We start from the raw sequence: 25,881 nt of genomic DNA, 5'->3' as shown, positions 1-25,881 counted from the left end.
ACTCCTTCCCCTCTACCCAATCACCCCCACCCCATCACTTCAACCAACAAGTTAGTCTCTAAGGAAGATATGTGCAATGGGGAAAAAGTAAAATGAAGTTGTGTTATTTTAAACATCTTTATTCCAATGAAATAAAATGTGTTTCATTTCTTTATTTATTTACTGGGATATATTTTTTATTACTTAAAATAATGATAGCAGAAGTAATTCTCAAGGTAATCATTATAATTATTTTATACTTTAGGCCCGGTGCATGAAAATTCATGCACTGAAATGCGGGGGTGGAGGGGAGGGCACCTCAGCCTGGCTTGCCCCCTCTCACAGTATGGGAGCCCTCAGGGGCAGGAGGTGATGCGGCAACCAGGTGAAGGCAATGCCCTCATCACACGTCTGCTGCTGCCACTACTGGCAGCACAAGCCTCGGCTGGCCCTGGTTACCTGATCCTCGGGCAGCCGAGCAGCCGACATCCAAGGCTTGCCTGTGCCTAGGGCTGGCTCTGGGCAGCTGAGGGGCTGAAGGAACTGGGGGACTCCAGAGGCAGGTTGGCAAAAAAAGCCAGACCCATCTGGGGGTGGTCCCGACTATGCCATGCGCTTGCCATCCCAGTGGGGCAGAAGGGACTGGGTGCCGCCATTTTGTGTCTGTGGGCGCTGCCATCTTTGAGGGTGAGGCAGTCAATTAGCATATTCCCTCTTTATTAGATAGGATAACCCTTTGAATATGTTAGTGTATTACTTTTTTTTTTTTCCATTTGGAAATATAGGTATTCAGAGTAGCATGTAGACTTAAAAAAATCAGTGATACCCCATTTCTGTAGGTGTTTTAGATCCAAATAGAAATTTGGTTAAGTCTCCAGCCACTGTCTGTCTCAGCTTTGTTTTCCTTTGTGAAACCAAATCCAACTGCAACATCCTTTTACTTGCCTACTTTGAAATTACCTACTTTTTTTTTTTTATCATTATTGCTTAACAGGTATACATTGTCCCCCGGGCTGCCATCTTCCGTAGCGATGATGTACTCAAGGAATCAGCAGCCATGCTAAATAACATGCGTGTCTATGGCACAGCCTTCTTAGTACTCATGGTATTGGTGGTCTTCATCGGCGTGCGCTATGTGAACAAGTTCGCCTCGCTTTTTTTGGCCTGTGTCATTGTGTCTATCTTGGCCATCTACGCTGGAGCCATCAAGTCGTCTTTTGCCCCTCCACACTTCCCGTACGTTTCTCTTTGATTAACCTTGATTGTTGGGTAGTCATTGACAGTATCTAGTGATGTGATCATTTCAAGTCAATTTCACAGTCTCTCTGAAATTTCCCTTTGGGATAAGCCCGGTTAGCATCTAGGCAGGAGGCCTCCCAGCGAACTGCCTAGTTTGTTCATGTGGATACTCTTCCCTCTGTCCCAAGCATAGAACTGGCAGCTATAACCATCATTTGGCTATAGATAATTAGTTTTTTTTCAAAATCCTCTAATAATGGTTGTGCATATTTGAACCATTCATGAAGGGCTTTTCAAACAGTATAGTTATTGCCAGCAACCTTTATAAAGTTGGATTCCTTTGCCGAAACCGGTTTGGCTCAATGGATAGAGCGTCGGCTTGGGGACTGAAAGGTCCCGGGTTCGATTCCGGTCAAGGGCATGTACCTTGGTTGCGGGCATATCCCCAGTAGGGGGGGTGCAAGAGACAGCTGATCGATGACTCTCTCTCATCAATGTTTCTAACTCTGTATCTCTCTCCCTTCCTCTCTGTACAAAATCAATAAAATATATATATTTAAAAAAAAAAAAAAAAAAAGTTGGATTCCTTTTATTAATGAAAAAATAAAGAGTCAAAGGAAATCTAAACTCCTAAATATTTGTAATTAATTAATTTTTTAATTCTGTTAGTGCCATAATGGACTTCCTAGTCATAAAATAAAGAAAAATAAATTCATTATTTGTATTTATATCTATGTGTATTACTTATATTATACACAATAAATAGTTCAGGTACTTAAACTGTATGTATATATATATATATATATATATATATATATATATATATTATTGATTTCTGAGAGGAAGTGAGAGGGAGAGAGATAGAAACAATGATGAGAGAGAATCATTGATAGGCTGCCTCCTGCATGCCCCCCACTAGTGTTCAAGCCCGCAACCCAAGCATGTGCCCTTGACTGGAATCGAACCCCGGACCCTTCAGTCCTCCGGCTGATGCTCTATCCACTGAGCCAAACCAACAAGGGCTTAAATGTATTTTTTTTTTAATATATATATTTTATTGATATTTTACAGAGAGAAAGAGAGAGGGATAGAGAGTTAGAAACATCGATGAGAGAGAACCATCGATCAGCTGCCTCTTGCACACCCCCTACTGGGGATGTGCCCGCAACCAGGTACATGCCCTTGACCAGAATCGAACCCGGGACCTTTCAGTCCTCAGGCCGACGCTCTATCCACTGAGCCAAACCGGTCCCGGCTAAAGTGTATTTTTTGAAGCAGTAATGGATTTGTACAGATATGGGACTCACAGGCTCACCAGTTTTCCATTTGACTAGTGGCATAGGGACTAACCAGCACTGAGTGATTAGAAATCTTGTTACAGAGATTGACTTTAAAAAGTTATCTGGGGATTAAATTCATCAGTCCTATGTTGATTTAACCTGATTACATAAAAGTAGATTTTTCAAGATGAAAACTTAGGTTCATAGAGATTAAATTAAATAACTTGCCCCAAAGTTAATTACTAGCAGAGCAAGAACATAAACCCCTTGAGAATGTTTTGCTAAAGGTCAAACCTCTGGCTACTGTTTGAAGAAAGACAGCTTGGCTAGAACGAAAAAGCACATCCCTCTGTGGCCCAGTATTTCCTCTAAGCTCATTGATATCTGAAATAGGTTCCATAATACTTTTTTAACCTGCTCATCTAACTATGGAGCAGCTAAAGATCAATTTTAGAGTCATAAAAATACTAACACTACATTCTGGCTATATCTTAACTTGGGAAATTCCATTTTGCCTTTGATGCTTCTTTTCTTTGATGCTTCTTCTCTTTTTTGTTGGGTAAAAGATCATGATGTGTGGTGGTTGTTTTTTTAATGACAGTCTTTTTTTAAATATATTTTTATTGATTTCAGAGAGTACCGGAGAGGGAGAGAGAAACATCAGTGATGAAAGAGAATCATCAATCAGCTGCCTCCTGCAGGACCCTACTGGAGTTTGAGTAACATGGGCATGTGCCCTGACCCACAATAGAACCATGATCTCCTGGTTCATAGGTCAATGCTCAACCACCAAGTAACACTGGTATATCTTTATTCGAGCAAAACAAGACAAAAAACCTAGAGGAATGGATAAAACAAGACTGGAAAATGTTGACAGTTGTTGAAGCTGAGTAATGGGGTACATGATTCATTGTGTATGCATGCTGCTATTTTGCAGATTTTAAAAGTTGCTTTGTTCCACCTGGTGGCGGTGGCTCAGTGGTTGAGCATCGACCTATGAACCAGGAGGTCTGTCACTACCACCTTCCATCTGTGTCAGGGCACAGTCCCCAGTCACACAGGGGGCAGCTGATCAATGATTCTCTCAATGTTGATGTTTCTATCTATCTCTTCCTCTCCTGTCCTCTCTAAAATCAATAAAAATGTGTTGTTGTTTTTTAAAATTGCTTTGTTCCTCCTTTTTAAAGGTATTTTAACTGTGGGTATATTATTCCTTTGTTTGTATTTATATCTCTGGGTTAGAGAAAATAAAATAAAACCAGGAATGAATATTTGTGTTATCCTTAAATACCCTCACTCCCACTGGGTCCAGGCTTATGTTCAAAACAGTTTTCTCTCAGGCCACAGAGGGATATGCTTTTTCGTTCTAGCCAAGCTGTCTTTCTTCAAACAGTAGCCAGAGGTTTGACCTTTAGCAAAACATTCTCAAGGGGTTTGTTATGAACATAAGGCTTTTCTAGGCCAAAAATAAAATTAGGGGAATTTAAAAAAAAAAAAAAAAAAGGACCCTAGGATTCTTTTAGACCTAAAAGTTGGTTAATAACCTAGAAATTGTGGAAGGTGAGTCAGCACAGTATATTCAGACAGTCTTTCTATTTTAATTCTGTCACTACCACCTACCATCTGTGTTACCTCATGCCGACTACTTTATCCCCACAGACTTCAGTTCCTGCATCCGCAAAATGGAAATAATGCGTATTGTGTGAGATTGCTCTAAGGATTAAATTGGCAGAAGATGAACGTCACCGTTTACAGAGCGAGTCAATAAATAGTCTCTTTCCATCCATGACAGTGTAGCTCTCAGAGATGACATTTTCCTTGTACCAACCTATTTTCTTTTTTTTAAATCCTCCCTTTGCTTCATTTTTCTCCCCGTTTGTTTTTACATAGGGTCTGCATGCTGGGGAACCGCACCCTTTCATCAAGACACTTCGACACTTGCTCTAAGACCAAGGAGATGAACAACATGACAGTACCGTCAAAGCTATGGGGTTTCTTCTGCAACTCCAGTCAGTTTTTCAATGCCACCTGTGACGAGTACTTCGTTCACAATAACGTCACGTCAATCCAGGGCATTCCTGGGTTGGCTAGTGGTGTCATTAAAGGTAGGTTGGGAGGTTTTTGGACACGTTTTTTCTTTTTCTCTGAGGAAAATGGGCTTTGCCTTCTTAGGCTCTTCTGTAGTCCACGAAGACCCACTGCCAGTGTCACTCCCCTCTTTAAGCTCAGCATTCAACCCTAATTTCAACACCTCTCTGCTTTTATATTAGTGGATTTATTCTTTCTCAGGGCTCCCCTGCAGTGTTGTCTGAAAAGTATTACCACCTTTTGAGAGCAAATCATTTTTTAACCTAGAATAAGATAATATAAAATATCCTTTGTGTCATTGTAAACTTGCTAATGTTCTCCTGCCATGTCAGCTAGAATGTAACTATTATAATGTCACCACATCCACATGTGTAGTTTCTAACTCAGCTAAATTTCTGAAATTCGTTCCTTAAGTGACTTCTGTTTTAAATGTTTGGTCCACAGATTCCTTTGCATGTAAGTAAGTTTTACCTAAAGAGCAGCACTGATAACCACTAATTAAAAAAAAAAAAAAAAAGACTTGGCAGGGCATTTAGCTTTAATCTGCTTAAATTTTACTAATTTATATTAGTAAATTTAACTGGATTTGTATATACCAAAGTATTTTGCCAAATTATATTTGAACCAGATGAGAAAGGGCACTCATTTTTTATATGTGCTTTATTGTATAGTGTGTGTGTGTGTGTGTGTGTGTGTGTGTACACGCGCGTGCGCGTGCGCATGCGCTCATGTAGAAGCAAACATATCTTTTTTTAAAAAATATATATATTTTATTGATTTTGTACAGAGAGGAAGGGAGAGAGAGAGAGAGTTAGAAACATCGATGAGAGAGAGTCGTCGATCAGCTGCCTCTTGCACACCCCCCACTGGGGATATGCCCGCAACCAAGGTACATGCCCTTGACCGGAATCGAACCCGGGACCTTTCAGTCCCCAAGCCGACGCTCTATCCATTGAGCCAAACCGGTTTCGGCTCTTTTTTTAAAAAAATATATTATATTGATTTTTTACAGAGAGAAAGGGTGAGAGCTAGAGAGCTAGAAACGTCGATGAGAGAGAAACATCGACCAGCTGCCTCTTGTGCACCCCCTGCTGGGGATGTGCCCGCAACCAATGTACATGCCCTTGGCCAGAATCGAACCTGGGACCTTTCAGTCCACAGACTGACGCTCTACCACTGAGCCAAACCGGCTTCGGCGAAGCAAACGTATCTTTAAAAACTATATAAATGATGAATGTTATTTAGACGGTTACTTGGGTAGATTATGTAATTATCTTCCTTCCTAACTGCTGCTGATTATATCCCTCTTGTCCCCCACTATAGAGAATCTTTGGAGTAATTATCTACCAAAGGGTGAGATCATTGAAAAGCCCTCTGCCAAATCTTCTGATGTGTTAGGCAACTTAAACCATGAGTATGTCCTCGTTGACATCACCACCTCCTTCACTCTTCTGGTGGGGATCTTCTTTCCCTCTGTCACAGGTAAGCATCTGGGCTGTTTTCTATTTTAGAAGCTGTCAGATACAAGGAGTGGTTTTTTTCTCAGGAGACAGAATTATAATCTCAGGGCTCCTCGCTTTGTTTCTAGTACCTGTGTTACTATCAAAGTGTTCCGGAACTCAGTAAGTTAACTTATTCTTTTTTCCTTTTCTAAAGGTATCATGGCTGGATCAAACAGATCTGGAGATCTGAAAGATGCTCAGAAGTCTATTCCCATTGGCACTATCCTCGCCATCCTGACCACCTCCTTTGTCTGTATCCTTTTCATGGGTCCAGCCTATCTTAGTCACAGGAACATCCAGAGGAACTAGAGTGATCAGTGTTTTTATCTTGGTAGTAAAGATATCTGCTTTCTCTGACATCACTTCTCACTAGATAATCTACCCATCTTATCTACTTTCTATCTCATCTTAGCGGGTGAACATCATTTTCCTTGACTCTCAATATCATAGATTTAAGCAATGTTGTCCTTTTTGGTGCATGCATCGAGGGCGTTGTTCTCAGAGACAAGTAAGTAGTTGATTTCTTTGTAATAATTATGTTTCTGTCTTCTATTTTGTCTGACCATCCATATAGCCCCAAGAGTCAAAACTCAAAACCCAATCTGAGGTATCTATTATGGCTAACAAGTAGTAAGTACATGTACACTGTATTCACAAAAAGCTTAGCAAATAATAGGGGCCAATATCTTGATATAAATGTGAGATGCAATGACTATAGCTCTTTAATGAAGTAGTAAATTTGTCTGAATAATAAGGACTTTCCTGAACATTAAGAGCTGTTGGATCCAGCTGGTGTCACCTAGTGATTGAGCATAGACCTATGAACCAGGAGGTCACGGTTTGATTCCTAGTCAGGGCACATGCCCAGGTTTCATGCTTGGCCCCAGTAGGGGGTGTGCAGGAGGCATCCCATCAGTGATTCTCTCTCATCATTGATGTTTCTATTCCTTCTTCTCCCTTCCTCTAAAATCGGGGGGGGGGGGGGGGGGGGGGGAATGTTTTTTAAAGAGCTGTTGGAAAACAGGACCAAAAAAAAGGCAGGCAAATTTAAAAAATACTTTCTGGTGTCTCTAGCATCTCTTCTATGAGTTATAAGTATGTATGTTTGTTATTCCAAATAAAAGTTTGAAACTTGCTTTCTTCATTTCCTTTATGAAGGCTTTTATGTGTTTTTCCTTTCTTCTCACTATGAGTATAAAATACGTTTTTGCAAGAAATTCCTAGAATATGTTTCCCTGAAACTTGCTATATCTCTTCCCATTTCCCTGTTTTGGGGAGTTAATAGCCTCCCCATTCACCCCTTTCACAGAAACCTATGTGTCATACTAGACTTTTTCCCATCAATTCCCTCATCCAGTTGGTTTCTAAGTAAATTCCATCTTTCACCTTAATAGATCTTATTTTCCCCACTATTCTTTATTCCCATCACTTTGTACACGGCTTCAGTATTTCTTTTAATAATCACCCTTTCAGTTTTATTGCCTTCTAATAATTCTTCTTCCATGCTGCCACCAGAATAATTTTCCTAAAAACAAAATTTCATCATACATATTGTTTCAGAGCCCGTCAACACCCTAAAATCCCATTACCTTGACCTGGCCCTGTCTATCTTTTTCTAATCTTATCTCTTGCCATTCCATCATAAATTTCCTGTTTTATAACGTAAAGTAAAAAGTCCCTTGTATCAGATCTCCATCCATCCACACATTTATGTGGTATCCTTTGCTTGGAATGACTTGTTCCCACCTGCCAGACTTATATTCATTCTCTCCTATGACGCTTTCCCAGAGATACAACCCACATTTCAGCTACCTGCTTTTCTGTCACTCTCCCCTACTAGATTGAGTTCTTTGAGAACAGGAACCCTAACACAGGCATACCTAATTTTATTGTACTTTGTTTAACTGCACTTCACAAATACTGAGGTTTTTACAATTTGAAGATTTCTGGCAACCGTGTATCAAGAAAGTCTATCAGCACCATTTTTCCATAATAACATTTGTTCACCTTTTTTCTGTCTCTTCATAACTCTCATAGTATTTCAAACTTTTTCATTATATTTGGTACAGTGATCTATGGCGCCACAAACCATGCCCTTATAAAACGGCAAACTTAATTGATAAATGTTCTGTGCGCTCTGGCTGCTCCACTGACTGGCAGTTCCCCCACTCTCTCCCTCTCCTCAGGCCTCCCTGTTCCCGAGACACAACAAGAATGAAATCAGGCCAAATAGCACCTCAAATGGCATCTAAGTTTTCAAGTGAAGGGAAGAGTCGCACCTCTCTTGTTTTAAGTCAGAAGCTAGGAGTGATTAAGTTTAGTGAGGAAGGCATGTCAAAAGTCGAGATGGGTCAAAAGCTGGGCCTCTTGCACCAGACAGTCTAAAGTTATTTCCAGGTCCGGTTCCCCACTCTCGTTTCTCTCTCAGGTTCGGGGATGCTGTGAAAGGCAATCTGGTGGTAGGTATCTTATCCTGGCCGTCCCCGTGGGTGATCGTTATTGGCTCCTTCTTCTCCACATGTGGGGCTGGACTTCAGAGCCTCACCGGGGCCCCGCGGCTGCTCCAGGCTATCGCCAAGGATAACATCATACCCTTTCTGAGGGTGAGTGACCCTTTCTTTTCCCTCTTCCTTTTTCCTCAGGTCTCAGAGAAACAGTATGGTCCTTATAGGTTTAGAAATTATGAGATCATATAATATGAAGACATGTGGGTTTTTAGTATAGGACTCCCCAGATCTGTAGTATGAGTTAATATGTGAGTTGAGTGAAGGTATTTAAGAGGTGGTGCAGGTATAACAGTGTTACCTTTTGGATATCTGCAACTGTAGCATTGACTCAAGCACTCCCCACACTCCTGTGTCTGATGCTTCCCTTCTCTGTACAGGTTTTTGGTCACAGCAAAGCCAATGGGGAACCTACATGGGCTTTACTTCTGACTGCTGCCATTGCAGAGCTGGGAATCCTTATCGCTTCTCTGGATCTTGTCGCCCCAATTCTTTCCATGTAAGATCCAGTTATTGTCTTTACTTATTCTTGCGTATGTAATGTACCATACATGTTGACTTCCATCAGGCATATAACAGCAATGATAACCACAGAGTTAGCCAAGTACAGGTGTAACTTCACCTAAATAATAAATATGCCCGGGAAGTTTCATGTATGGCTGATTGTCATGGTTTCTGCCCACCTGTGTAGCTTCACATGTTCTTTGTCGTCATGTCTGATCATTATTAATTGGTGTAGCGTTTACTACTACTGTTAGCTTTTATTCTTTCATCTGTAACTTATTGATGACTTACTACCTACATGGCGCTGGGCACCTCCTGGGAAAACAGATGCAGGAACTGTTGTCAGATGAAGGAAGCAGTGGTCCCTGCGATGGGCACTGTGGTACAGGTGCACACTGAGGGCTATAAAGGCTCTTAAGTGAGACATGTAAGAGGACTGATGTCTCAGGGAAGGTATTCTAGAGGAAGTGACACATGTATCTTAAAGGAGGATTGGTTGTTTGCAAAGCAGCTAAGGGGTGGAAGATATTATGGGCAGAGGACCTGTGAAGGAAGTGAGGGGTGAAATGATGCAGCACATCCCAAGAGCTGAAAGCAGTGAGGCTTTGACAGAGTGCAGGCTGCCTGCAGGGCAGCAGCCGACCAGAGAAGCAGAGAGAGCCAGATCAGAATGTACCTGGAACTTTAACCTGGAAGGAGGAGGTAGTACTTGGGAGTACAAAGTGACCATTATTTGTTTTAGAATGATCAACTTGGTATAAAAGATAGATTAGAAGGAAGCTAAAATTGATCTGGGAAAGCCAATTGGGAGCTTATTTAACCAATCTAGGAAAGAAGCAATGAGAGCTTGAACTAAGGGAATAGTGATAGTGATTTTTAAATATGTAGAATCCATAGGCCTTGGTAAGCAAATTTGGAAGAAGGATGCGTAACGGAAAACACTGGGTGAGGAGTGGTTGTATTGTCACTGGGAGCGAACATAGGAGAGTGAGCAGGTTTGTAGGGAGAAGTTTGCATCCCTGCTTCCTAGTCTTAATCAAAGGCTAGTGGGTTAGAACAAAGCCTTCAATGCAGCAAAGGTCCGGTTATTAAAATAGCTCTTGAGAAATCATTTTACAATAATAGTCACTCCTCTTACTCTTTTAAAATTCTGCCAGGTTTTTTCTCATGTGCTACCTCTTTGTGAACTTGGCATGTGCTTTGCAAACATTACTTCGAACACCCAACTGGAGACCCCGGTTCCGCTACTACCACTGGTAAGTCTGCTTTTTTTCCTTCTCTCCCCACCCCACCACCCACATTCAGAGAGAGCCCATCTTTGAACTTAGAAAACTGGGAGATTCTGGGATCTTGATGTAATTTTTTTCTTGGCCAGCTATTTCAATTTTCTGTGCTTATCTAAATTCCCAACCTACAGCCATGTTTTTCATAAATGCCTTTAAAGCAATTGATAACACACACTTGAGACTAAAGATCAGAACTATGAAAGAAATAGTTACATCCTGCTGCATTCTTCAGGTTAAAACAATTTTCCCTTTGTATATCTCTTTTTCCTACTTCCCTCTTAGCTGAGCACTGGACTTCATTGCTTTCTATCTGTATTCTCATCAGTTTCATTCTCAAACTCTCTTCCTAGGATTATTTCAGTTAGTAGTTAAAACTATGAGCTTTGGAGTCAGCTGACCTAAGTTGAAATGTCAGCTCTATTTCTTAGCTTTGTAACCTTCAACAAAGCACATAACCACAAAAATCTCATTTTACTCATTTGTAAAATGGGGCTAATAGTACTATATTACCTGTCCCAGAGAGTCGCTTTGAAATATTCTCAAATGCTTAGCACAGTGCTTAGCACACAGTAAAGCTCTCAGTGAAATGTTGTTCTCAGTCCTGAAGGAGCTGCCATGTTTTTAGCTACCACCCCATCTCTCCCATCTTTCTTCTCTCATAGCTAGAAGTGCTGTAATAGATCCTTTATGTACTTGTTGCTACATTCCTCTTCGCTAACTTTCTCCTTGATCCCTTTTGGCTTCACTTACCAGTAGTGGGCATTGATGTGACCTTTATTTGACATAAAATTTAGATCTTCACTGATCTTATACTACCTCCAATCTTGTTTCTAGCTTTAACTTTAGTTAAAAGTTCATTATGAACTTTTTTGTGTTACTGCTTTGTTTTATTGTTTTTCTTTTTCTCTTACCACCCTCTATTTTCCTTAGATCCAGATTAACAATTCTCCTATTTATTCTTTGAAACAAATTATAGAGCCAGTTTATTACACAGAAGAACTTCAGGGAATACAATTGTCTAAGTCATTTTAATTGCATTTTACACAAATTCTGTCTGTAGTTGATAGTGGTGTTTTTTTTGTTTTGTTTTGTTTTTTGGTCTGTTTTTGTTTTTCTATATTTTTATTTTTAGAAAAAATAATATCTTACCACAGTTTAGAAAGGATCTCTAGCCCTGGCCAGTGTTGCCCAGTGATTAGAGTGTTCGCCTGCACACCGAAGGGTCTCAGGTTCAATTCCCAGTCAAGGGCACATACCTGAGTTGCAGGTTTGATCCCCAGCCCTAGTCAGGGCACGTGTGCGAGGCAACTAATCAATTGTCTATCATCTCGATGTTTCTCTTTTCTCTTCCTGTCTCTCTTCCTTCTTCCTTCACTCCCTCTCTTCCACTCTCTAAAAATAAATGAAAAAATGTATCTTCAATTGAGGATTAACAAAACAAAACACACAAAAAACTATCTCTAGCACAGTCTTCTTTTGTAGATACTGAAAAGAATACTTTTTTATTTGTATTTTTGTTTTTAATTTTCTAGGACCCTCTCTTTTATGGGAATGAGTATCTGTCTGGCTCTGATGTTCATTTCTTCCTGGTATTATGCCATCGTAGCTATTGTAATAGCTGGTATGATCTATAAGTACATTGAGTACCAAGGGTGAGTGTGGATTTGACTGCTAAAAGTATCAAAACTGGCTAGTTTGATTAGAGCCAACCCAAAGAAATTTGCACTAGAATCCAGATAACTTCATCTATTTATAGCTAAATTTTGTAACCCTGGTGATTCTCCCATCCAAGTACTAACCAGGCCCGACCCTGCTTAGCTTCCGAGATCAGATGAGATCGGGCGAGTTCAGGGTGGTATGGCCGTAGTGGTGATTCTCTTAACCATCCTTTAGTAGTCACAACTTTTAATCGCAAGGAGAACCTGTTGAGAAAGTATGGATGGGTGGATAAAAAAATAACTAAAAGGACATATCCAAATAATAATAAGTATTAAAGTATAACACAAATATAAATACCCCAGTAGTCAAGTCATTTCTCTGAACTGAAAAAGAAGTTAGTCCTAAATAGCTTTATAACAACTAAGACTTGACTAACAAGTACTAAAAATTAGCAATAAATAATACCGATTCAGAAGATTAGATTGAGTTTTATTTCCTCCTATTATTTTCAAAATAAACTTTGGGTCTGTATTAAACTTCCTAATTCAAGTTGTTGTTGAATAGTTACTCAGAAGGGCAAGTGAGTGACCCTTCCAGCTTTCATTCTTAGCTGTGGTGCAGTACACTCTGTTGATAAACAGTAATGGTGATCTGCTTACATTGAGTTTATGTTAGTAAGAAGCATTATTACATCATTAATATGAGTTTCGATCTTCTGCCTGTGCATATGTTACTTTTAGATTCAGAAGAAAATACTTTATTTTTTGAAATTGTGCTTGCTATGGTTTAAATCTGTCCCTGCTCCTTTCTCCTCTTTCTCCCAGAGCTGAGAAAGAATGGGGTGATGGTATCCGTGGGCTATCTCTCAGTGCAGCCCGGTTTGCTTTGCTTCGTCTGGAGGAAGGACCTCCTCACACTAAAAACTGGAGGTAAAGAAGGGACGGGGGGAGGGCAAAATGTGTAAAAGGGTCAAATATATGGTAATGGATAGAAACTAGACTTTTGGTGGTGAGCACACAATAGTGTATACAGGTATTAAATTGTAATGTTTTTCACCTGCAATTTATATAATGTTATTAACCAGTTACCTCAGTGTGAATGCTGCATCCATTTGTGGCTAGAGTTCAGGATCTGGAAAAGGGGCCGAACACAAACCAATACACTAGACAAGAAATATGGCCCTAACTGGTTTGGCTCAGTGGAGAGAGCGTCGGCCTGTGGACTCAAGGGTTCCAGGTTTGATTCTGGTCAAGGGTGTGTACCTTGGTAGTGGGCACATCCCCAGTGGGAGGTATGCAGGAGACAGCTGATTGATGTTTTTCCCTCATTGATGTTTCTAACTCTCTCTCTCTCTCTCTCCCTTCCTCTCTACAAAAAAATCAATAAAATATATATTTAAAAAATATATATGAATTTAAAAGGCATTAGGAGGCCAGGTGGAAACCCTTCTCTAGTGGAAAGGCTTCACTGGGGCCCAGGCCCTGTTAGCTTTTATTCAATTTTAGAATACGCATCTTGCCCTTAGGCAGGCAATCCAGTAGCAGACAGACTATCTTAAAGGTCAGCAAATATTAGTGAAGATTTGCTTTGAGACTATTAGGTCAGGAAATTGCTTGAGCCACCATTGTCCTGATAGAACAATTGGTGCATAACTTTTAGCCTTGCTAAAGCTTAAGGTCCATCAGCCTTCCAAGTCCTCTCTTGCACTTTCATGATAATGTAGATAATAGATAGCTTCTAGCACCTCAATAAAAAAAGTTTTTAAAAATATAAATAAAAGACTAAAAAAAAATAAAGGAAATCAAAAGAGCTTTAGTGGTGTTGGGCACATAGTTATACACAGAAATATGTGCATTATTAATTACAGTATAAGAAAATTATGTGACTCAGGAATTGGTGTAATACACCTGTTTTAAACTGTCCAAATCCTTGATTTCTGTATTCTTCTTTTCTTGTGATTTGTGATCTCAATTTCTACCATTTTTATTCTTTCTTGAAGATGGATCAATTTTTTTAAGATAGATCAATTTGAGATAACACTGGAAGGATTCAAAATAACTCTACCCTCTTATCATTTCTTCTATTCTCTTCCTTCTTTTCTTTTTTTTTTTTTTTTTTTTAAGGATGTGGACTTTATTTTTTTTATTTATTTATTTTAATGTATTTTATTGATTTTGTACAGAGAGGAAGGGAGAGAGATAGAGTTAGAAACATCGATGAGAGAGAGTCATCGATCAGCTGCCTCTTGCACACCCCCTACTGGGGATATGCCTGCAACCAAGGTACATGCCCTTGACCGGAATCGAACCCGGGACCCTTCAGTCCCCAAGCCGACGCTCTATCCATTGAGCCAAACCGGTTTCGGCTCTTCCTTCTTTCAATAACATGTTTTATACAGATGCCCTGAATTAAGAAGCAGAACAGTCATTCTGTTTCCCTGACCCAAAGTGTTTTCTTGCCCTCATCCCATCCCCCTTGGGTTTCTTTGCAGGCCTCAGTTGCTCGTACTAATGAAACTAGATGAAGATTTACACGTCAAGCATCCTCGCCTCCTCACCTTTGCTTCACAGCTTAAAGCAGGAAAGGGCCTCACTATTGTGGGCTCTGTCATTGTGGGGAACTTCCTGGAGAACTATGGTGAAGCTTTAGCTGCTGAACAGGTAAAAGCCAAGGACTATTGACACTGTGGAATTGTGCTTACAGTTTTGTGGTGTTAAGTATTAAGACCAAGTTATTCCCTTTCCTGAGTCATCTAGGGAATTTCCCCCTGAATGCTGGCTTTTGAACAATCCTATTCTACAAGGTAATAAGGTAAGCCAGAAGATAGTAATATATTCTTTCTTCCTGTTTAAAACACTTCTAAACTATAAGATTATCAAGACTCAGCCCTGTGAGAAGTCATGTAAATAAGTAAATCTTTTCTTCAAAATATGGAGATGATTTTGTTCAAGCTTGTGACAAGGAGCAGTGAGCAACTTTTCTTTCATTTTACTAATCTACATGGTATCATGAGCTAGATTTCTTAGCTTCTTCTAATTTGCTTACTTAAAATTCTCCCCGAAGAAGAAAATAGTTTTCACTTTAATATTTCTTTTTTTTTTAAAATATATTTTTATTGATTTTTTTTTTTACAGAGAGGAAGGGAGAGGGATAGAGCGTTAGAAACATCGATGAGAGAGAAACATTGATCAGCTGCCTCCTGCACACCCCCCACTGGGGATGTGCCTGCAACCAAGGTACATGCCCTTGACAGGAATCAAACCTGAGACCCTTGAGACCACAGGCCGACGCTCTATCCACTGAGCCAAACCGGTTTCAGCTCTAATATTTCTTATAAGTGATAGAACCAACCCTTTGTTTGGAGAAATTTTCAGTTACATTTCAAAATTTTTACTGGGTTTTATTTTGGAATGCTTTGAACAACAACAACAAAATTAGAAATGCTGGAAAAATATTAATCCAGAATGATGGTAAAAATAAATAAAAGGTCCAGGATTGGAAATCAAGAGAACCCTGTATAATATCCTAGCTACATTACTAACTTAATCTGTTCCTTTGGGAATTCATATTCATTTTCCACATCATTATTTCCTTCACCTTTCCACCAAGAGGGTAGAGTAAGAGTAAATGAAATATCTTCAAATTGGCTTGGATAAAAGAATTGTAAAGCAAATACAGATGTCATCAGTAATCAGCATTAAAATATCAAAAGAATATGGAAATATGAGAGACAGAAAAGAAAATCCTAAAGCAAAACTGAATTATAAGAGCCTGACCAGCATGGCTCAGTGGTTGAGCATCAACCTATGAACCAGGAAATCATGATCCAATTCCCGGTCAAGGCACATACCCAGGTTGCGTGCTCTATCCCAAGTGTGGGGCATGCAGGAGGCAGCTGATCAGTGATTCTCTCTCATCATTGATGTTTCTCTCTCTCCCTCTCCCTTCATCTCTGAAATCAATATAAATATATTAAACAAAAACCCCAAACTGAGTTATCAGATTAAGTTTCTAGTATTAATAATATGAGTCAGGGCATGCCTGACTGAGGAAGAAAGTGTTATCAGGGAAATTTAGATATCCCTTTCTCTACTGAGTGCTTGGGGATGAAGTCCTTACGATATCTCGAGAAAAAAGAATTTTCTGAGACACACACAGGAAGATGAGGTGTTTTTATTTGCATGGAATTACATCCCTGGGTTTCCAGTGTCCCATTTCCCTTAATCTAGTCCTGGGAGAAGTGTAGCTGGGGACTCAGTAGAGCTAAAAGCAAAGCCAGTGTCCAGAGTTCCATGTTGCATCCAGGTCCAGTTCAGCTTCAGGCTAGTTACAGTCTATTGTGTGTGTGGGCGAACGTGTGGGAGCCAGGAGAGTGAGCCCCCTACAACAAGGGTCCCAAGAGAAACCAAGAGTATAAGAGTACAAGAGAGCAAATTCCTTTGTTCAGGGAATTAAGTGTCTCAAATTTTGCACCTTTGCAGTGCCATGCCTACTCTGGCCAGTGATTTGTTCCCAGGTATGACTGACAGACAACTACCTCCCCTAGTCCCCCCAACTTTACTGGATCTGTGTTACCTCCCTCCCTCCCCTGTTCAGTCCCTCCCCCAGCATCTATAGGGAGCAGACCGGTGGCTCCCTGGGAAGGGAAAAGCTTTCGCTTCGTGGCGAAGCTGCCCAAATGGCATGTCTGTGTCCACAACGTTTGGCCTTCCCTTTGTCCCTTTCCTGTTATTAATAACTAGGTTAATTATATAGGTATCTTTCCTCCCTGAGAAGGAAAAGGAACCTCTTTGTAGTCTTACAAAGGAGAAATGGACAAAGGTCTCTATCTTCTTGTAACTGCTTCATGCTGCCAGGGGGGTGCAGACCTGCCTGTCCTGAGGCTCAGAGGTTCTCCCTGTCGGACAGGAAGAAGGGAGCAAAAGGGAATGGAATCTTCGTGTAGGGAAGGGAGCTTTTGCAAATTCCAGGTCAGTCTGGTGTCCCTGAGGGTGACACAGTGATGTCTAGGAGGATGACGCATTGGATAAGCTGGCATTCTGGTTGTATTCTAGAAATTACAAACTTGACAAGAAGATTAAAAGGCATGTCAAAGGTGAGGAGACTTATAATAACTAAAGGTCTAGTGAGTGGTAAAAACTCATGTGATAAGGAGAAAGAGTAATGTACAGCATCCCCAGTTAGGTTGGAGGAGTGGCTTCCCTGGAGGCAGGTGTGTCACCAGTCTGAAGCCCTCTTGTCCACTCAAGTTAAGCTAAGGGAAATATTCTAGGACTTCCCCCATGAGACCTTTTCTGTTTGCACTATTTGGTCAGAAAATGGAAAACAGTTTCAAGCAAAGCTGCTAGACTGTCCATACTTCATTGATTCAGTCATAAATCCAGACTATTGAGTCTCATTTTTAGGATAAGGTGATGCAGATGGCTTCTGCTGTGAGGCCTATATTGTGTGAGCAAACCATCAGGTAAATTAGGATATAGACATGCATTCTGTGAAAACAGAAGGAAACAAAACACCGAGGTTAATGTTCATAGCAAATCATAAACTAGTTGAGGAGCCTTCCAGATGTAAGGCTTTTGGTGGAATGGAGTTACACAGTGACAGTCTGATAGTTTGTCTGCAAATAGAACATCCCTGGTGATGTCATCGGTGCTGAGGCCTGTATGGCATACACAGACACAGCCGTAAAAACAGAATTTTGAAGACAGTTAACTGCATTAGAGTCCTCTATCTATAACTGAACATGATGATTTTCATTAAAACATAATTTTTCTCCCTAAGATTACCCTCATTTTCAGACAGGCTGTATCAAGGCCTGATTATTTGCATAAACAGAACAATAATTCATCAAATCGATCACAGGCTTTTTCAAATTTGTTTTGCTGGAATTTTCACAAGGAATCTTTAGATTGACCTTTAGTGAGCAGTCAGCCCCTCAGAGTGGAGAGGCCCAGCCATAGTTGCCATCAGGCTTTGCCTGAAATATCTGTAGGTTTGGATCAAGTCCTCAAGTCCCTGAGGTGCCCAAAGGTGCCCTGAGGTGTCTTGAAGTTCTTTTCTTGCCATCTTTCAGGAAAGCAGCCTTCATTCCTTCCCTGGAAACACTGCCATGAACCATATGACCAAGTAAGGTATTAGGCCATTTCTGCAAGTGGCCTTTGATTGGCTTCAATCAGCTTTGAGAGTCATTAAGGCATTCTGGTAACATTTAGAATCCAGGCATGTCTCTCAGACATGACATTGCACTCAAAGTCTGGTTAATGAGATCACAGATTTGGAGCTAGTCTAATTAGATTTATGCAAAGAAATGTATTGCCATGAACCACTCATTAAGAATTGCCAAATTCTGGCACTGGCCTGTGTTTGTAAGTGGTTAGAGCATTGGCCCACGCACCAAAGGGTATCAGGTTCCGTTCCGGTCAAGGGCACGTTCCTGTGTTGTGGGTTCACATGCCCGTCAGAGCTCATTTGAGAGGTAATCAATCAGTGTGTCTCTCTCACATTGATTTTTTTTCTCTCTCCCCCACCCTTTCTTCCTTCTACTCTTTCTCTGAAAAACAATGGAAAAAATATCCTCAGGTGAGGATTAACAAACAAACAAAAAATTGCCTAATTCTGGAGGGATAAGGTAGGGAGAGAAAGCAAACACATTCCATATCTTTTAGAAACAAAGTCTTCTTCACTGGCAAATTCACTGATACTTTAAGAGACATACTTCCTTAGAGACTGGTATACAGCAAAACTCACTGATTTAGCAACTCATAGGTGAACTAATTCGATTGATTGACTCAGGTAGTCTAGACTTAGATAAGATTTATTTCTCAGATGCATTCCAACAAATGGTTCAAATAAGAATCACTGGAGACCAGGTATTAGTATTTCAGAGGCAGAGAGTCTTTGACAAACCCAGAATGAAATTCCATACCAGAATAGTACTGTACTTGAGAAATAAAGACTATATTACCATTTACTTCAGGGAAGAAAAATGAAACAATCTTTCATCCCTTTTATTCTCTTAAAAGGGAGATTCAATAGCTGAGGGAGGCATTGGGGCGGGGGGGGGGGGGGCATGACATTTTAGTCACCATGGGGTCCCCTGGCAGTCCAACCTAAGCCCACTGGGGGGAACTGACATTGGCTCACAGTCCAAAGTCCCTTCCCATGCCTGAGATAGAGACCCTTCCCAGAAGAGTGATATCACTGTCCAGGTGGGGGGCCTCTAACTCCACAGGGAAGATGAATGCCCCTGACCTTACTGGAGGCTTTACCCTTTACTGTCATGGTAGAAAAAGTCTAGCACTTTTAACTTGCTTCTAATAGCTGGGCTAGCAATCTGCTGCTGTCTCATGTTTCTAACAGCCTCAGTCCTTTGAGAGGCTTGGCAGCACAAGACAGTTTCCCATAAGTCTGGCTGGGTAGAATTTAATACACCAGACCCTCCACGCGCCCCCTCCCTCCTCCCGGGCACACTGTCACGAGGTTCGGGGTGCTCACCCTAATTCTGCAGGCCTATTCTCAGATAGCGTTGAGTCACCTGCACACGCACACACTGTCCCAGTGAAAGAGAAAAGGCAGGGAGATGAAGAAGGAAACCAAGCTGTGCCCACAGAAGCTGGCCACTGTGGCTGAGAGTCCCTCCCTCCTGCACGCGACCGCAGGGGGTGGGGGTGAAGCGGTTGGGTGCTTTGACTAGGGAACTCGAAGGGTGCAGGGGCTAGGAGGTGGAACTCGGAATCCCCAGCAGTAATCTCAGCCAGCATCCACTTGTGCCTTGTGCCTTGTGCCTGCGAAATTCAGAGGGGAGATAGTCAGTGGCCCCTTAAGCCCCAGGCTAGGGGCGAGGGTTTTTCTGGCCCCAGAGTAAATTTTAAAGTAGCTCATTTGTTTTTTCCTGGCACCCATCTGCATATTGCCCCGGGGAGTTCCCAGTCCTCTGTGTGCTGTGGGTACAGAGGAGACAAAACTGAGAGGCTGCGGAGAGGTGGAGAGAGAGAAGGCCTGCAAACTGGCAGGAGAACTTGGGCACTACGAATTACAATAACTTTGTGGCAGCATAGGATTGCTGGCCACTCCCAAGGCTTAAAGAAGCTGGGGTTTGTTGTTGTAGTTGTTGTTGTTTAGCTGGGTGCTGCAGTTGAGCCCTGTTTCTCCACACGCCCTGGGGCTCAGTAGGGAGCAATAGCTCTATAGCAACCTGCAAAGCCATTTCCAGTGGCTGTCCTTTCCTAGGCCAGCTGTCTGATTCTGTGTGCCTGGGCTGCTAAGTAGTGCTTGGGGCACCTGAACCAGCAGCACCAGAGGCAGTGGAGGACTGAGATAAGGAAATAGACCAACACTAGAGAGAGAAAGAGAGAGTTAAATGGGTGATAAAACCCCCAGCTTAGGGAGGGGAGATTTCATCTCACCACATTCCAGTTCAGGTTTTCATCCTTCCCAGTGCTGGCCAGATGCAGGCCCGAATAGTTATAGGCACTGTCAGATTCTATTTCTTCTGCTATTTCACCCTGCTAGAGTGCTGGTCTGGAGGCCGTGAGGAGTGGGAAGGAAAAGAGAGACGCTTTCCATACTTTAATCCTCTTATTGAGTCCCATCTGGGTCACCATTCTGTTATCGGGGAAGTTGAGGTATTCCTTTCCCAACTGGGGGTGGCATCCTTAAAAGATCTCGAGAAAAATAATTTTCTGAGACACACACAGGAGAATGAAGGGTTTTTATTTGCATGGAATTACATCCCTGGATTTCCAGTGTCCCATTTCCCTTAATCTAGTCCTGGGAGAAGTGTAGCCGGGGACTCAGTAGAGCTAAAAGCAAAGCCAATGTCCAGAGTTCCATGTTGCAGCCAGGGCCAGTTCAGCATCAGGCTAGTTACAGTCTATTAGTCCATTGTGTGTGCAGGCGAATGTGTGGGAGCCCCCTATGAGAGTCCTGAGAGCCAAGCACACAAGAGTACAGGAGAGCAAGTTCTTTTGTTCATGGAATTAAGTAGCCCATATTTTGCACCTTTGCAGTGGCCACCTGTTCTGGCTAGTAATCTGTTCTCAGGTGTGACTGATACACATGTTCCTTCTCTAGTTACCCCTAACTTTACTGGGTATTCCTCCACCTCAGAAGGAGATCTGTTCACACTCATCCCGGTCAATTGGGAAAGAATACTAACTATTCATTTTGTGAAAATCCCTATTCTTAATATTTTAGGTATGTTACAAAGAAAAAAGCAGAATAGAAAGAAAGCCAGAGGACCTACATAGACAACCACCTATATATACAGGGTGTCCCAAGAAAATGTATACATACTTAAATGTCTGATAGCTCAATTTTTAAAATGAAGTGTATTTTAATAAACACTGCCTTTACAATTATTTAAACTGTGTGTATACATTTTGGGGGGACACCTTATATATAGTAAGCACTTAGAAAGTGAAAAAAGACAGCCCTGGCCAGGTGTCTCAGTTGGTTGGGGCATCGTCCCATACACCACAGTGTTACAGGTTCAATTCCTGGTCAGGACATATATATATATAGATAGATAGCAGGTTCAAATCCCAGTCTGAGCATATTCAGCATGTCTCCCTCTCCTCCCTCCCTCTCCCCATTTCTTCCTCCCCTCCTTCCCTTCCTCTCTCTCTGAAGTCAATGAACATATCCTCTGCTGGGGATTAAAAAAGAAAAAAAAAAGTGAAAAAGACAAAGGATCATGAAATTTCATTGGGATAATGTTAACTTTTTGACTTTTCTATAGGAGATACCATCTTAGGCAGAGTTTGGAAAGAGGAGTAGAATTAGAGACGGAGTAATTAAAAGGTCCAGGATGAAGCAATTCAGTGTTGAAGTTCTGTCTCTCTTGCAGACCATAAAGCACCTAATGGAGGCAGAGAAGGTGAAAGGATTCTGCCAGCTGGTGGTGGCTGCCAAGCTGAAAGAGGGCATTTCCCACCTCATCCAGTCGTGTGGCCTTGGAGGCATGAAGCACAATACGGTGGTGATGGGATGGCCCAATAGCTGGCGCCAGAGCGAAGATTCTCGGTCTTGGAAGACTTTTATTGGTACAAAACACTTCTTATACTATACCTGTGGTCGGCAAACTGCAGCTCGTGAGCCACATGATGCTCTTTGGCCCGTTGAGTGTGGCTCTTCCACAAAATACTACGGCTTGGGCGAGACTTTTGAAGAAGTGGTGTTAGAAGAAGTTTAAGTTTAAAAAATTGGGCTCTCAAAAGAAATTTCAATTGTTGTTCTGTTGATATTTGGCTCTGTTGACTAATGAGTTTGCTGACCACTATACTATATCAAGGGCCCAAATAGGGCAGATAGTTAAATCCCTGTTTCCCTAACCTAGGGGTGTCGAACTCAATCAGAGAAGGGGCCAAAATCTAAAATCCAGCCTAAATCGCGGGCCGAATGGTTTACTGAACAGTCATAAACTGACAATGTCATAAACTGACAGCGGAGTGCAGTGATGACAGCGCGGTGCGGGCCACATTGCAAGGCCTGGCGGGCTGGATTTGGCCCGCGGGCCTTGTGTTTGACACATGTGCCCTAACCCCAACCCCTAGCTTTGTTAATAGACGCTATGCCATTGCTGAAACATGCTCTTAAGGACACCTAAATAACTACTGGTAACGATAACCTTATTCTACTCATCCCTTCTAGCTTTACATTATGTGCATGAATTATGTCTGTCTGTCAGGTTTTATGTTAGCAATTATCTCTGAAATTGACATATTTGTGAGTCCCATATTGACATTCTCAGTGCCAGCCAGATGCAGGAATTGGAAGAGTTGCCCTCAGCTTCAAAATCTCCCAAATTCACATATTCCCCCTTAGAAATGTAGTGAATAGAATATATTCGGTAACATACATCACAGTATTCAATCTAATTCTGTTAGCTTTTTAGTTTTTTCACAGTGGTTTTCATATTTGTGGTACACCTACTATGTAAATAGGACACCTTGCTCAAAGCAATGTAAAGGAACATTGTCCTTGCTTTCCTGCCGTGGTGGGAAGCAGGGCAACCCTAAGGTTCCTCCCTGCTTGTCCTGATTCTCTTTTCTCTCCCTAGGCACAGTTCGAGTGACAACTGCTGCCCACCTGGCCCTGCTAGTGGCGAAAAACATCTCCTTCTTTCCCAGCAACGTGGAGCAGTTTTCTGAGGGCAACATTGACGTGTGGTGGATTGTGCATGATGGGGGGATGCTCATGTTGCTACCATTCCTACTTAAACAGTACAAGGTATTTTAGCATCTTTTTAAAAAGTCTTCCTCCCTTAACTTCTGTCCCATTTGTTAGATAAGTTCTTCCTCTTTGATTATATAGTGTTAGGGCTTAGAATCAGAAGTGTTGGGGATTATTCTTGGCTCTCCAGTTTCAATCTTATGAGAAATATTTTCTCTGTAGTTGATATTTACCCCTCTCTAAATGAAATCCCATAAATTGATAGTTATATGTGATGTCTTGGAAAAAACACTAACAAGTAAACATTTCTTTCCTTTAGTATTTTTATCTTATTTGATTGATTTGAGAGAGAGAGAGAGAGAGAGAGAGAGAGAGAGAGAGAGAGAGAGAGAGAGAAAGGCATCAGTGATGAGAGAGAATCGTTGATCGGCTGTCTCCTGCATGCTCCCCCACTAGGGATCAACCCCACAACCCAGGCATGTTCCCTGGCCAGGAATCAAACCTTGACTTCCTGGTTCATAGGTCGACACTCATTCCACTGAGCCACACTGGCCTAGCTAAACACTTTCTTAAAAAAAAAAAAAAAAAAAAGACCAAGGTCTTTCGAATTTGGAAAAGCAAGGGTAAACGTGCTTGTTTGTGTGTCAGTTAAACTGAAATTTAAAATAATATATTCTGTAAGCATGTGTCAATATGCTCTCTGAATAAAGCACCCTCTTAATGTATCACACATCATCTTTTCCTTTTTGCCAGGTGTTTTCTTGTTATGAAATTAAGAACTGCTTAAAACAGTCCTGACCAGGTGGCTCAGTTGGTTGGAGCATCATCCCATACACCAAAAAGTTGTAGGGTTTTATTCCTAGTCAGGACACATATACTTAGGTTGTGGGTTCAATCCCCAGTGGGACGCATTCTGGAGGCAACTGATCAATGTTTTTCTCATATCGATGTTTCTCTCTCCCCCCTCCTTTCTCTCTCTAAAAATCAATAAAAACATATCCTCGGGTTAGGATAAAAAAAAATAAGACCTGCTTAAAACAGTATTTAATGTGTTTCTTGTCAAACTTTTGCCCTAGTATAATAATATTGCAAATAGGAAGCTAGGAATCAATACTCTGGTACTCTACCAAGATGTTCTAGGCAACAGTGCCTTGTTTTGTAAGAAATAAGTCACCTTTGCCTTCTTACATAAAATTTCCCATGTGCGTACGGTCCTTTATCAGGTGTGGCGAAAGTGCAGCATACGGATCTTCACAGTAGCCCAGCTAGAGGACAACAGTATTCAGATGAAGAAGGACCTGGCCACCTTCCTGTATCACCTGCGCATTGAGGCCGAGGTGGAAGTGGTGGAGATGGTGAGAAAGCTGAGTGAGACCAAAGAAACCACCTTCACCCGCCCCTGTCCTGTCCTCCTAGTACCTTTTCTAGTTGGGAATTCTTTAGCTGCAAATGTGGATTAATCCTTTAGTCCCAACACAACCCTAATATATTGATCTAAATAAGTAGAATGTGTATGTGATGTGTTTGGTGGTTTTTTAAATTTTTTGTTTTCTTTTTTGTTACATAGCCCTGATATTTCTGTCAGATTCCTGTCTGATTAATATAATTTCATTAACTTTTCATTCATGTATTCATGCTAAAATCATAGCTTTAAAAAAAAAAAAAAACACCTAGCAGATTAAAAAAGACTAGAGTTTGTGTTTTAAAGAAACATGTAATGGTTAGATTATGGACAGGATTCTCAGGGCTTCTGGATTTGATCTGTGATCCACAATGTCGGGTTTATGTGGCTCAATGGCTAAACAAAGCAGGAGTGAAGCTTTGGTCGACATTGTGATACTTGGTCTGGTTTAATTTTGTGAGTGAAGATGAAAATGTGTGGTTCATTCTGCTTTCTCCTTTGTGTTTCTTGCCCACTCTGATATATGTGGCAGCACGACAGTGACATATCAGCTTACACCTATGAACGTACTCTGATGATGGAGCAAAGGTCCCAGATGCTCCGGCACATGCGACTCTCCAAAACAGAGAGGGACAGAGAGGTGAGACCTTGATGCATTAATCTGATCCTGGCCTATGAAATCTGTCGCTGAAAGGAATACCATATTGTTTTTATGAGATGACAAATTCTTCTCACTTTATCAGTTATCCCGCTATAGCCACATTATTGTTTAAAAATAATTGAAAAATGAAGCATGAGGGGAAATTGGGTATAGAGTCAGAGCTGTGTTGGGCCTTCCACAGGCACAGTTGGTGAAAGACCGGAATTCAATGCTACGACTGACCAGCATTGGCTCTGATGAGGATGAAGAGACAGAAACCTATCAGGAGAAGGTGCACATGACTTGGACGAAAGACAAGTACATGGCATCCCGGGGGCAAAGGGCCAAGTCAATGGAAGGATTCCAGGACCTGCTTAACATGCGTCCGTAAGTTTTCCAGCTCACAAGCTTATCACATAACGGTATCCTAATCAGGGCCACAGATACGCCTTTGCCAGGATACACAAGATGGAATCTGTTCATCTTACCCCAAATGCAGCCATCTCTCTGTTGTTTGCCTATGCAATACCAGCTACCAATTAACACTGTACACAAGGTAACCATCCTCCTTCTTCATACCATGTTCCTGGTATAAATAAGCAAACATAGAATGAGAAAACCCAAGG

The 25,881-nt window shown here is 41.4% G+C and overlaps 1 protein-coding gene across 3 annotated transcripts in view; it reads left to right on the top strand.

The window, feature by feature from the left end:
- The window catches only part of SLC12A6 (solute carrier family 12 member 6), a 105,199-nt gene that overhangs the window by 74,686 nt on the left and 4,632 nt on the right, over positions 1-25,881 (top strand). For all 3 annotated transcript variants that reach the window (XM_084861731.1, XM_084861730.1, XM_084861732.1), the window contains 16 exons: positions 974-1,215; positions 4,389-4,603; positions 5,910-6,068; positions 6,243-6,341; positions 6,539-6,596; positions 8,517-8,691; positions 8,973-9,091; positions 10,254-10,352; positions 11,915-12,034; positions 12,866-12,970; positions 14,533-14,701; positions 21,889-22,084; positions 23,101-23,270; positions 24,437-24,568; positions 25,148-25,255; positions 25,458-25,642. In XM_084861731.1, the coding sequence (XP_084717857.1) occupies positions 974-1,215; positions 4,389-4,603; positions 5,910-6,068; positions 6,243-6,341; positions 6,539-6,596; positions 8,517-8,691; positions 8,973-9,091; positions 10,254-10,352; positions 11,915-12,034; positions 12,866-12,970; positions 14,533-14,701; positions 21,889-22,084; positions 23,101-23,270; positions 24,437-24,568; positions 25,148-25,255; positions 25,458-25,642 (2,351 nt within the window). The remainder of the gene's footprint in view (positions 1-973; positions 1,216-4,388; positions 4,604-5,909; positions 6,069-6,242; positions 6,342-6,538; positions 6,597-8,516; positions 8,692-8,972; positions 9,092-10,253; positions 10,353-11,914; positions 12,035-12,865; positions 12,971-14,532; positions 14,702-21,888; positions 22,085-23,100; positions 23,271-24,436; positions 24,569-25,147; positions 25,256-25,457; positions 25,643-25,881) is intronic.

This window comes from Pipistrellus hanaki (assembly GCF_964339955.1).
Source record: "Pipistrellus hanaki genome assembly, chromosome: 1".
In the NCBI taxonomy this organism is placed as follows: Eukaryota; Metazoa; Chordata; class Mammalia; order Chiroptera; family Vespertilionidae; genus Pipistrellus; species Pipistrellus hanaki.
Note: the sequence above shows the minus strand (reverse complement) of the source record. Positions and strands in the feature narration are given on the sequence as shown.